At 42.6% G+C, this 13,885-nt stretch overlaps 1 protein-coding gene across 4 annotated transcripts in view; it reads left to right on the top strand.

Annotated features, from left to right (window-relative positions):
* ncam2 (neural cell adhesion molecule 2) overlaps positions 1 to 13,885 on the top strand; it is a 277,334-nt gene that overhangs the window by 238,025 nt on the left and 25,424 nt on the right. For all 4 annotated transcript variants that reach the window (XM_027291621.1, XM_027291620.1, XM_027291622.1 and 1 more), the window contains exons 12-15: positions 791 to 964; positions 4,915 to 5,034; positions 5,824 to 5,945; positions 8,190 to 8,364. In XM_027291621.1, the coding sequence (XP_027147422.1) occupies positions 791 to 964; positions 4,915 to 5,034; positions 5,824 to 5,945; positions 8,190 to 8,364 (591 nt within the window). The remainder of the gene's footprint in view (positions 1 to 790; positions 965 to 4,914; positions 5,035 to 5,823; positions 5,946 to 8,189; positions 8,365 to 13,885) is intronic.

Below are 13,885 nucleotides of genomic sequence, written 5' to 3'. Positions count from 1 at the left end.
TAATACGTAGTCTTGGAGGAAACAATGCGATTTGGAAGTTGCTCTGACACTTGAGATATACACACACACAAACACACACACACACACAGTGTTAAAGTTTGAGACAAAAGAAAGAGAGACGATTCTCAGCTGAGGAGTTTTTAAAGCTACAAACCGTGAGTGAAAACACTTCATTGTGTGGAAGTTTGTGGTTATAAATACATAAATATTACACTGATGCTTTTAAGGAGAAGAGTAAATATGTTGCAAGGCCGACGACCGATGTTCCACCTCGATACGAAGTAAAGTTTGTTAAATTGCTTTCAAGGTTTCCAGTTATGACAGCGACTACTTTAGCTCATTTTTAATATACACATGTGTGTTGGTTGAAAGTATTCATGAGTTTTTGTGAAGCTGCCGTCGTCATTGCGTGATGATAAATAGAAATTAGACTTTCACACTATCCTGTTCAATCGGCGGTACAAATAAATAAGCAGTGAAAATGAAGTTTTGTTGTAGTGTCCTTGCACCATTTATGGATAAATCATGCAAGGGCACTTCACATGCAATAAAAAAAAAGACATCGCTGATGATGAATACGATGGAGTTGATGCGTGCTTGCCAGAGATGTTGGCATGAAAAGGCGTGCACCCAGTTTAAATAATAGAGATGTTTCATGGTGTTTAGGTTCATTTTTCAGTCCGCCTTGTCTCACTTTCATTCATAAAAGTTTGAAGATTCCCTGAAATCAAAGAAGTGGTTCAGAAATAACTCAAACGATGTGCGTGTCTGTGCTTATTCGTCCTCTCAGACGTGCCATCGAATCCATACTCGGTGCGTCTCTCGGCCGTTTCCCAGCGCTTGGCGACCGTCACCTTCATGAAGCCCGACTCGCACGGCGGCGTTCCCATCAGCTACTACCTGGTCCAGTACAAGGAGGTCGGCTCGCAGGACTGGAGGGACGTCAAGTCACACAGTGTCCAGAGTGAGTGGTGTTTATATTGTTAGATTATAATGGGGGGTTTTTTCCTGTAATATATGCACATTAGTGGCACCCTGTTATCTGTTCTTATTGTGAAGACGAATAAAAGCCGCCCACCGCTCGCCGATTGTGGCAGGTTGAATTGCTCAGCTCGTTTCGAGGACACAAAAGGTTTCTATCAGGTTGGTTAACGTAGTGTATGTGAGTGGTGGTTAAAAGCCTTGATTGGTACCAGTGATCGAAGGATAAGTTACACACTTTCTGGTCCGCGGAACAAAAAAATCATTGTTGAGTAAAATATAGGCAATTCAGAGACCTCTTGAGGTTTTTTACGATCCACTGTCGTCGAAGGTCGTTTTCTCAGCGGCCCTTGAACATTCGGAAACCAGAATTTGTGCAGGTTTTAGATCCTTTCATACAGACTGTGGAAGCTTTAGATCAATGAGTCCAAACCTTTTTTTTCCTCAAAGTACTTCTTGTCTATCAGAGTGAACTGATTTTATGGATATTTCTCGTTATATTCAAAGCACAACACAGAGGACTGATAAACTGTGCTGTCACAGTCGAGTTTTCTCGCTGTGTCTGAGACATTTTTATACATTTCTGTTTGTATTAGATGTTTTGTTTTCTTTTTAACAGTCATACATATTAAACAGGCTTCTTCTTTGACAGTGTTTTCTTCTTCATGATGCTTGGCCGCTCAGCTGTTTTAACTGAACAGGACAAGGCTGTTTATTGGAGAGTGAATGCTCTGTGGATGTAGTTTGTGTTCAGGTCTTCATCGTGCTTTTATTCTCCCAGATTTCTATTTCTTTTAACAGAAGTGCCGGAATGCGAAAAGATACCGACCTACTCTTTATACTTTCTTACACCCGTTTAATCAACAAGGCCGTGTGGCCTTTGCAAAAGCTTTGGTGACTTCTAGTTGGGGTCGGGACCTCCAGGTTGAGAACCAGTCCTTTACATTACTGCTAACCATTTTACAGTCCAACATGTGTCAGATTTTTATTGTATTTTATTAACTTTGCAGGCAGCCATTGATTTCCATTGATTTTCTCTAGAGGGTTTCGCATTTTTGTCAAAGCTTTCCAAACTTTCCAACTAAGTGCATTGATTATTTGTCCTGAAGAAATAATCCCGATGAACTCAAACTCAAGTCAGATCATGTGGGATCGAGTGGACACCAATGGCTGCCATGAGAAGAAGAAGTAGGAAAACGGTCAGCTTAAGCTTTCCAAAACTCTTTAAGAGTGATGGTTTATTGTTTTTGCATGGCGGTAGTGAAGAGAATTACCTACCATTGAATGTCAATGAGCATTTTTCTGCCAATTCTACAATAACTAACAGAGTTACCAATAAGACTTTAGCTTTAAACCATTTAAACCATCATCCTGCTTCTTAGTGCCAGTTTTAAAATCCCATCAGGTGTTTACCAGCATTTCTGCTAATGCTTCCACAAATCGAACAACGCCAATCAAGCTTGAGCAGAAGCTTGACTCACACGATCTCTCATGCAATCCTTTTGCAAAGCCTTTTTCGGCCCTGATATGTTGTTTGGTCATGTCGAACCTCAAACCACCTCATGGAGAAAGAGAGAGAGAGAGAAAGCCGGGAAGGAGTCTGAGCTGAGAGGGCACGCTCCTCCTCTTCTTATGCTTTACGACTTTAAATTGATTTCTGAGCCCTGTTGGTGGAAAGTACACCACGAGGTGAAGATAGATGGATGGAAAATGGAAGCCAGAGGACTAATGGTTGGGTGATAAGCAGGTCTGACAAACCTGAAGGGCTTATCACTAATATCCCTCATTTCAGAGTCAATTACAACATGTAATGTGGTGGGGTGAATACTAATCAGCTGTGCTTTAATAGTATATGTAAAAATATACTGCACATGTAGAGGCAGGGATCTGCATGAATCTTTGTTTAAGATTCAGACTAAAATATTCAAATCTGGACTCATTACAAACCAGTAAGAGGCGTCATATTGTTACAGCAGCCACTTGCACAGTAGGTTATCCTTACACTGTAAACTCTTCAATATAATGAGACGCCTGGACTCGTTTCATTCGAATGCCTTTTGCCCAAATTGAAATGTCTGCTTATAGCCCGGAAAGTCACCGAGCGCCGCTGCAAATTGCAGAATTTGTTTTTTTAGTTCCAGAACTAAAGAACTGCAAAAGCACCTATTACCATTCAAGTATTTAATTTGTGCGGACTGACAAAAAAAACAACTTTCACTCAAGCTCATTACGCCGCCGACACTCTGAATGTAGAGGGTCGTGTAAATAGACTTTCAAGACTGCAGGATATCAGTATAAATGCAGCAGATTACACTGTTTACATCCATGCTGTAGGTCTAATATCCTTTATAACAATCTACTGCGACCTCATGGGACTCACGAGTCTTTGAATGCATCGTGTTGAATATTTCTATAGCCGTTCTTATTTGCTAGGTTTTATATAACTCAGAGATCTATCTACAGATGCTTTTATACTGACAGTCAATGGAGACCAAACTTGATGAAGGAACGATGAAGGAATAGATATGTATTCATGGTTCAAGCGTGTGTCCTGAGGTTTTTATAGTGTTGAATCTTTGATTGTTGTAACCTTGGGTCAAATGATTGGGCCCACTCGACACAACACATAGGTACGTAACTCTACAGAGTCAGATAACAATGTCAGACCACTGAGGGTAAACATATTTCCTTTTCTGTACTGTATTCACTCACAACTCCAGACTATATCCCGGATAAGTACCCCAGAAAAAGTGTAATAGGTTTGGTTAAATTGTAGATTTAGCAGATTGTCAAACCTCTCCATGCGAAACTTTGAGAATCAAGGTGCCTGTACGCGTCAACTGAAGTATTTTGGAAGATCTGAAACTCTCTCCTCAACAGTTTTCTCCATTCAGTGTTCGATTTGATGATTGTCCAGGTCCAATTATTGCAATACTTTGAGGGGAAACTGTCAACAAAGGTGCCTCCTTTTCTGAACACAGTCAGTTTGAAGCGCACTGACACCTTTAGTCTTCTGCTACAACACTTTCCACCCTTCTGGGAAGACTTTGGAGGATTTGCTCCCATTCAGCCGCACGAGCTTTGGTAGGATTTGGCCACGACTGTTGGGTTTTAAAGGCTCACGTGATCCCAGTTCATCCCAACGGTGTTGGACGAGGCAGGCAAACGTTTCTGCTAAGACGTTTGCAGGGTTGATTTTCCTTCTCGGTATGTCGCCTTCATGTCCCCGACTTTTTATAGTGTTGAATCTTTGATTGTTGTAACCTTGGGTCAAATGATTGGGCCCACTCGACACAACACATAGGTACGTAACTCTACAGATGTCAGATAACAATGTCAGACCACTGAGGGTAAACATATTTCCTTTTCTGTACCGTATTTACTCTCAACTCCAGACTTTATCCCGGATAAGTACCCCAGAAAAAGTCTAATAGGTTTGGTTAAATTGTAGATTTAGCAGATTGTCGAACCTCTCCATGCGAAACTTTGAGAATCAAGGTGCCTGTACGCGTCAACTGAAGTATTTTGGAGGATCTGAAACTCTCTCCCCAACAGTTTTCTCCATTCAGTGTTCGATTTGATGATTGTCCAGGTCCAATTATTGCAATACTTTGAGGGGAAACTGTCAACAAAGGTGCCTCCTTTACTGAACACAGTCACACCTTTAGTCTTCTGCTACAACACTTTCCACCCTTCTGGGAAGACTTTGGAGGATTTGCTCCCATTCAGCCGCATGAGCTTTGGTAGGATTTGGCCACGACTGTTGGGTTTTAAAGGCTCACGTGATCCCAGTTCATCCCAACGGTGTTGGACGAGGCAGGCAAATGTTTGCAGGGTTGATTTTCCTTCTCGGTATGTCGCCTTTGTGTGCCCGACCCTAAACCTCATTGTTTTAATGACTCACAGTCACGATGAACTCTGGTCTCTCCACAGCAACAGTGGTGCTGACAGGACTGGAGCCCAACACGACGTACGAGGTTCGAGTGGCAGCTGTCAACGGGAAGGGTCAGGGAGAGTTCAGCCACACGGAGACCTTCCAGACTTTACCCATCCGTAAGCCGACAACTCTGTTACATTCTGCACAATGAGAGCTCCTTTCAGGTGTTTACATACATATCCAGTCATAATCACGTTGATTCATTGGTTCTGTGGCTTTATAGCGATTAGACAGCACATCCTGGCCTTTCAGAGTATAAAAACATCTTTTATGAAACCAAACGCAGATAAAACATTTATTTGTGAAAGATATTTGTGTCCTGATTTCATAAAATAAACTGAAGATGCATTCTGCTGCTGTTCAAAGTGAAATGAGACCTATTTGCCGTCTTAAACTATCTGAAACTGCGACGTGGTTACAACCCGCCTCATATTTCAGCGATTATGAATCCAGATTATTACAGCTCGGAATAGATCCTGTCAAATTTGTGCCCTGATGTAAAGCTGCTGCATTAAAAATTATATACTGCAGGGCGTTTTATGATAAGCATTTTTTATATATATTCTGGAAATCTGGCACAACAGGACTGCAGTAAATCGAGGTAAGGCCATGGAAAGAAAAAGTATTTGCACTGTTACATTATACAGCAGTGCAGCTCCTGAGAATGAATGTTGGAAAGAAGACCCAATTAGCAAAATACAGTGAATAATAAGAAGCTCCAGTCAACATTAGTTATAGCCAGGCGGTGGGAGTTGCCTTGTAATATGAATTTAATTCAGCTTAAAGCCGTCTCTCTCCTTGTACCGCATCCTTATCCCATATCTCACATTGCCACCTGCTCACACACACACACACACATTGTTTTGCATCTCTGCTGAAACCTCCTCCCCTCGCGTCCTTCTCAGGAGAGCCGAGTCCGCCGGCGGTCCACGGACAGCGAGGAATGGGCAAGGCCTACCGGCTTGGGCTGGTCAAGCAGGACGACGGAGGGATGCCCATCGTGGAGTATATAGTCAAGTACAAAACTGTGAGTGTTTCAGCTGAACTACTACTCAGACTGTTAAATACACGTCAAGATGTGTGGCTGCTTCTTTGGGTTTGATAGAACTAGACTATTGATTGGTGGAGGGATATTTATGGAGACGAGTGTTCCTTCCAGGACCTACGAACGCAATATGATTTACCCGCTTCCTCTTTTTTTCATCTATTTACAGTTTAGAGCTAAAGCCGAGTCCGCTCGCACATGCTTCAGAAATATTCTGTGCAGCGCTCGAGGCACAAAATGCCCGACGTCCAAACTTTACTGGTTTATCTCACAGTCTTCTTTATGAAGGGTTAATATCCTGAACCCGGGACCAAGCTTTTGATTGGAATATAACAGACTGCTGGCCTCCAGAAATCTTATATTGTTGGTACATATTAGGAGGATCACTTCTATCCACTGGAACATCATAAGAAAAACACAATGTTACATTGTCTTGAACGTGGGCACTGTAGTTTGTTTCAATCTCACATATTTTACGCCGTCCTGCTGCTGTAGACACTCACGAGTACAAAATGTGTATTCATCCGCAGCTGAAAATAGTTCCCAACGAAGGAAACCACAGTTTTCTCTTGTTCGTGTAACAGAGCCCAGCTTTTTAAAGATTTACGTCTCAGTACGAACCAAAGGACTAAAGAGGCTGAGTGCTGCAGATAGTAGGGGAGCCTGAAAGCATCGAAGGAAGCACTTACACATTAGTTTCTGGCTCTTAATGGGATCGAAAAACAGGAAGAACCAATAAATAATCAGATTTCATAATTGTCTTTATTGTTTTTCAAACCAAACAGGAAATACTCGACGAGATTTTGCATGTTTAACCATTTTTTTAACAACATTTCTGGATCAGCTCAGTGAGTTTGATCAATTTCCGTAGATGCAGCTTTTATTTCTTGCATGTTGTCTTTATTTATTGTGTTGATCTAGTTTTTTCGTCATAAATGTGCATTAAAATTGATTCGTCCTGCGTTTGCTTTGAAGATCTGCTCTACATTTCTTTGTTTTATTTCATTTTGGTCATTAGTAGCGCTGTAAAATAGCAATAATACATCATGAAACAAGCTGCAGCTTGAGAATGGTTAACACATCTCTGATGGAAACTGTCACCATGGAGCTAATGGACTGAATGAGGCAGGGCTGCCACTTAAATCAACAAAAGAGCGGCCGCTCGATATCGAAGAGGTGTTTTCTTTAATTTTGAACTATGTTACTTTGTCACACAAAAGGCTCCAAAGAGCGGCTCGAAATCATAGATTTTCCTTTGTGTTCGACACAATAGTGACACAGGACGTGACACCGGGGAGGCCTTAGCGGAGTGCGCGTGACGCATCGGCTTAATAGGTTCCTGTCGATTAGAGTCGAGCCGGTGCGTCGGTGGCAAAGTGAACGATGTTCTGCTCGAGAATCTCCATTTTTCCAACTTTGTGTCACTTATGTTTTGTCTTTTTAAACGAGCTCTCAGAAATCAATCACCCTTTTTAAAGTTGCTGACATTTATTGTGTGTGAAATAGAAGCTTAAACTCACAAGACAAAGATGAGCAACGAGAGACGAAGCCCGGATAGATGGATCTGAGCTGGTCCAAATCTCCCATCTCCTTAATGCTAATGTGTCCGAGCAGGCATTTCTCTGACTTATTGAGAAAGTGACAGCGATGCAGATGAAAAACACGGCGTGGAAAAGAGGGTCAGGAAGTCTCCGAGAGGCTTTTGAAGGCCGGTGCAGATTCTTCACAGCCCAGTAACTTTGCAGCCTTGTCTGGCATCGGGAAGCTGCAGACTCATCATGCCGGTCCAGACAAACGCCGTATATGACTTTATAAAAGACCATTCTGTCCTCTGACAATGAGAAGAAAAGGTCTGATAATGGTGCATGGTCTCGATGTACAGCTTGCCAAGCTTTCCAATATTTAGTTTGGCGTCCAGCCATAGAGGAAGTAAGAACCGTGCAGGGAAGCCACAGTGGATCAGAAAGGTCTCCGACAACTCGCGTGAACTTTATGGAAACCAAAGGATTATCGTTTTTTACCTATTCGAGTGCATCTGTGTGGGCGTTTTACAGCCGCAACTCTTTCTGATTGCAGCGACCTTCTGAAACCTAGATTAAGAGCTCAAAGAGTAGGCTGTTGTTTACCGCACAAAACAACTTCTTCAGCTCTCAACAAAAATGAAATCAAAGTTATTTTGGGGCTTTTCTTTCACACCTCCCTCCCTCCATCTCTCTCTCCTCTCAGGATAAAGAGGAACAGTGGATGACCAAGCTGGTTCCAGGGGCGAACGACTTCGCGATGCTGCAGCCGCTGCAGTGGAACACGAGATACGAAGTGGAAATCACGGCTCGTAACGTCAAAGGCCTGTCGGAGCCGACCTTCTATCAGTTCTTCATGCCACAGAAACCCGACATTACAGGTAAAAGGACGATAAAAAAGAAAACCTTGTGCTGTAATTTGTCTTTTTAATCCACTTAAAGAGTCCCCGGGGAACATTTTGAACTCCATTTTGAGCCGTGTTGTGTTGTTCGTGCCGCTGGAAGGAGCGATAGCATTGGCGATAACAAAAGCAAGAGAGCAAGATGTTCCAGTCGAGATAAAGCAAACCTCAGAGCACAGCGGGCCTCAGCGCTGCATTGGTATCCGGACAAATGAGGCTGCTGTCACTGGAGAAACTGGTGGCTGTTCTTCCCTTGCAATACATTTGTGTGTGTTGACTGAATGAATGGCGTTTAAATTTGTGAGGCCAGAGGGAAGCGGTTGCTTCTCAGAAGTTGTTTTCTTGTCTTGTATGGAAAAGCCTGTAGCCGCACTGAAAAAGCTCAGATTGGCGTCTTCCACAATTGGTCTGCAGGGATGGGATAAGAAAAAGTGAACATAATGAGCTGAGGACTTCAAGGTAACGCAGATATATCTTGTTCCTCCTGAACAAGGCGTCCTTCATTTCCCATAATGCAGCTGAAACTTTTTCATCTGGGTTATTTTTCACAAACTTTAGAAAGAAACGCTATCCAGATGTCCTCGGTTGGTTTATTTCATGTATAGAGCTGTATCCGGCTTGCAGTCTTTGCTGAGACACCGAGGAGTTTCCTTTGGTTTGTGTCCAATGCATTGAGAGAGAGAAAGCACACACTGGTTGAGCGACGAAGACAGTGAATGAGAATGAGGGTGAGTTGGGTTCAGGTTGATTAACCAATATAGGTGCAGATTGGCTCTCGTAACAGGGTGGGTGCTTGCAGGTATTTAAACACTGTAACCCGTGCATCACTATGCCACACTATACAACATTTTTCATCATAGTTTATGTCAGCTAAGGCTAAAGAATAGACATAGAGGTTTCCGAAGAGCTGAAAATATACGACTGATGGACCTGAAGCGGGCGAATGACACCGGGTTGCTCAAACAAGCCACCTTACCTGTCAATCAAAGCGTCCACGCTCTTAATCCTGCATAACTTTAAGCCTTAATATAATGTGAACAGGTGAGTTGTATATAAATTCACCCTCAGTACAGTTGTCATGAACGGGGAAATTAGCTACAGAGACCAAAACTGTTTTTTGTACCAGGCTGTAAACATGTTTATTTCTGCTGTGAAACATGGGGACTTATGGAGACTGACTCACTTCTGGAGCCAGCCTCAAGTGGACGTTCGAGGAACTCCAGATAATGAAACCATGAGATTGAGATTTAGGTCAAAAGTTTTTCTTTATGTCTCTCAAAGGTAGATCCAACCCTTTTTTTTTCTATTAATCCATCATTTATTTGAGAAAGAATCTTTATTTGCAGTCGGCCCGTTTTGCATTTTCACCACCAGACTTGGAAACGGACCAAGACTCCTCGGTTCTCAGTGTTGACGCCCACACCGGGGATTCATTCACACCTGTTCAAATAAACAGCAACAAATGGTGAAATCACACCAGGGTTCGCCTCCGAGAAAACGCAACAACACAAACACAATCCTCCTCTTTTTCTTTTCTTCTTTCTTTATTCATCTCGGGCTTCTCCCGCGGTGCCGCTTTGCAATTCTGCACGAGGAAGCGGCAGACAGAACGCTTCTGCATGGCTAGTCGAGCTCGTTTCTCATTTGAAAAGACCAACATAAGCCGGAACACAAACATGGATATCTTTTTCAGCTCTTCACTCGTCCTTATGTCGAGGTTATGGGTTCCGCCTCGTGAAATATATGTGCGTGCGTGCGGGTGCTCTTTCTTTTGTTGAGTCTCGGGCTTAATGTCCCAGAAAAAAAATCAAATAAATGAACGCCTGCATGTGCAGGAAGCGTCTTATTTCCAAGTCCTCCGGGCCATTTGTGCCAACATGCAAATGCACATACGTGTGCATGCAAACAAAGGCTTTGCCGTTACACTTTGCACCCACGCGATTGCACACACCACACAGATACATGTGTCACCTCGCGTTCGCACACAACATAAGGCTGTCTCGGTGTTGTTTCGCTCGCCTCTCTCAGCCCTGTTACCACATCCATTTGTGCAGCTCTGGATCGAGCAAGTGTTTGCCTCTGTCATTACTGCGCTGGCTAAATGGCCTGTGAGTGTGTGCGCTGCTTTTCAAACAGAAAACAAGACCGGGGGAAAAACGGCAAGCTTAAAAGGCGGGTCACTTCGATTGGCTGTCCTCTCTTGTTAGAGAACGGCGGTGCATCGTGGGAAAGAGCCCGAGAGAGAAAATGCTTTTCTCTTAATGTGTTGGAAGAAGAGCTGGAATCGGTCGCTCAAACTCCCAACGAATCACGTAATTCTCCACTTTAATAACGTCAGTTTATGTTTACCGCGTTGCCACTTAGCAGAAGCATCAATCTTAATGTTTCCCAGCTGAAGCAACGTTTCATTTATTTATACAGAAACTCAGGTCAGCGCTCGGCTCAATCAACGATATTAAATGTGAAATATCTGACAATCCTGATCGTGTACTGTCTCCTCAATTCACCGCTTCTTTCTTTTTCCTCTCGTATAAACACACTCGAGTGTACGCCGGATGAAAGAAGCATCTCCTCCTCCTTCTTCCCTCCCCGACACAAAATATGCTCACACTATCTGTGTGTTTTCTATCTCTCACCAACCAATTTCTCTTCAATTCTCCCTCTATGTATTATGCATTCGCAGGCTATTGAATTTCCCACTTCCTTCCTTTTTTCTGTCTTTTTTTTTCAAACTTTGTACCAGCCTGCGTAACCTCCCGCCCCTCCCGCTCGCAGACAATCCTTTAAGGAAAATGCCATTGATTGCAACGCTGCCCCTGGTTCCTTTTCAATTTACTCTTCTTCCTTTGAGCCTTTTTTCTAATCAAACTTTTTCTTTTCACTTCCTAAATCGCAGCGCCGTCCCCCCCAATTACAACACCGCGTCTATAACGCAGGATTTATTTGCCTCGCGAACCTTTTTTTTGTCCCGTGGTTTCATTTGTTACCATGACGTCACCGCGGCCTGACGGGAGCCGACTTTACCTTTTTAGAGAAAGGCCTCAGTGCCACTCCGATGGAAAACCAAGGAGCAGAAAGTAGGACAGTATGTACGGCGCGCTGATAAAGGCAATTAAACATATATGGGCTTATAAAAGTGGTGAAAATGTGGTTTCGTTGCCATGGTAACGCTGATGTAAAACACACGATTTGTAAAAGACTAAGTGGAAATAATTGAAACTGACGGCCGTGACCATGAAGCTTATTATTATTATTAATAGTAGTATTATCGAGGAACCTCCTGTGTCTGGGTTATCGTTAAAAGAAAGTGCACGGTGAGTAGAAGTGTAGTAGAAATGTTTTTTTACCCTTATTGGGCAAAAATAAGGGTGAAAGGTCGTTTATTCCATTATTTTTGATCAGTTTCACGTTTTGTATATAAAATCCCACTTTGCAAATGTGTTGCAGTAAAAATATAAAGTGGCATTAACTAAAAAAAGTAAAGTACAAGTACATCAAACGAGTAAATGCATCCATGGCAACCACCAATCGCCTTAAAGCAACGTTGCGTAGAAATCGGTATTTTATGCGATTTAGCGCCCTAAAGTTTCAGAGTGTAATCCCACTGTGATCTATATGACCTTCTTAGCTTCCTCCGTAGAGGCTGCTGAGCCCGGTTGCATTCTCTCTTACCCAGCTCCTGTTCTGGCACGACACGTCAGCATTCGCCTGCGCCCCAGGCCTGAAAAACCTCCTCTTCTCTCTCCCCTGATGCTGAGCTAACATTGTGCTTCTACTGGTAACTTTGCAGATTCACCTTACAGTTGAAAGTTAAGATCAGGTCAAAGAACAGTGTGCTCATAAAACTTGTTTTTACAGTGTGGCCACTGACAGAAATAACGTCCTTAACTAGAGGAAAAGTGAAAATGAGGCGGCCTACCTGCAGCGTGGGCTCGCTCGTATTTAACTTTGTTGTGGCTGCTGTATTTTTCTTGGCTCTCCCTCCTCTCCTCCGAGTCATGCCCCATAAAAAGCCTTGATTGAAACAGGCGTCATAGATTTTGTTTGAGGACCGATGCAATAATCTCATCAAAGCACTTGGAAGAAATAATCTGGCCTCTCTCTCTCTCTCTCCTGTGAGCACGAGTGAAACTTTTCCTGGAAGTGATGCCGGCAAATCAAAATGCGAAATGAGTGTTTTTATAGCTGTCCATTACATTAATCAGTTTGCTCGTAAATTTTCAGAATGAAAGTCATTATTTTTAAAACAGCGTAATGAATAAGATGCATGACAATCAGCTCTGTTGTCATTTACCGTACAAAGAAGCTACTCACCTACAAACCAGAGGTAAAAACCTTTATTACTTTGATGCATTTCACGGATTTTCCAGTAGCTACAGCTGAATAAATTACCTGCAACCTCAGGTGCTTTAAGATGAAGCATCTAATACGAGGAATCATCAGATAAATTAGGTTTACTCAGTCCAGCAAACTGTCTTTCGAAGCGGTTTTTCCACATGAGCTGGCAACCCAGAAACAAAAAAAGGGCATCTGTCGTTGGGGGTAACTGAACATATCCTCGGATTAAATCTGAAAACACGGACTGAAGATGATGAACAGTCAAGCAACTCGACGGCTGCAAACAAGCCGAACCGGAGGGATTTGTGTTATGTAAAGTACGCTATCGTCAACACACTTATCGTCGCACTTACCCGAGTAAAGGCTAAAGTCCTTAACAATGATGATACAACATCAGTGACGCTGTTTACATGTTTGCTCACTCGTTTATTCGTTTAACAAAGATAATCCTGTCGAGATGAAAGGATTGTGTTTGTGGGGAAGCATATTTAAAACGCCCGACAGTGTCAACTATGTAAATATTTCATCATAAGCAAGACGAGCAGGCAGCAGACTTCCCGCTGAGATGGAACAGTAACAGTCCTACAACAGCCATCGGCGTTTGGCACTTTATTTCTTTTTAGACAATCGCGAGCTTTGATCGGCTCCAAGCTCGTTCGAGGCTTTAACATTGTATACTGGTGACCATACGGAGCGGCATTAATATTAATCTCTATAAACAGATATCTGCATTTGAAGGATAGGAATGTTCTGTCGACAAATTAGCTGTTTTTAAACATTCATATGCAGATAAATGAACATTTATCATCATTCTCACATAATCTGCCTGCAGAGGATATCTAGATAGACCCGAGAAGAAGTCTAGAAATGTTTGTCGTTGCTCCGAGAGGCTAAATCCTCATCAATGAGTTCAGAGATTGCACGAATATAGACAATAAAACAATATTTCTGTCGCTTTCTGTCTCAGAGTAACTGATTTAGACCTTTAGTATGAAAACTGAAATAATGTTTTTCTTAAACTTTGAGTTTGTTCAAATATATCTCGACAGTTTGTTGGAGAAATAAGAGCAGATTGATTTTCTCTGTTGCTGTTAAAACTTCTTTTTAATACTAGTTGATTGTCCGTTGGCTATCGATCTACAGACTGTACTGCTGAAACGCA

The sequence above is a fragment of the Larimichthys crocea genome, chromosome XIX (genome assembly GCF_000972845.2).
Source record: "Larimichthys crocea isolate SSNF chromosome XIX, L_crocea_2.0, whole genome shotgun sequence".
NCBI classification, from domain to species: domain Eukaryota; kingdom Metazoa; phylum Chordata; class Actinopteri; family Sciaenidae; genus Larimichthys; species Larimichthys crocea.
Note: the sequence above shows the minus strand (reverse complement) of the source record. Positions and strands in the feature narration are given on the sequence as shown.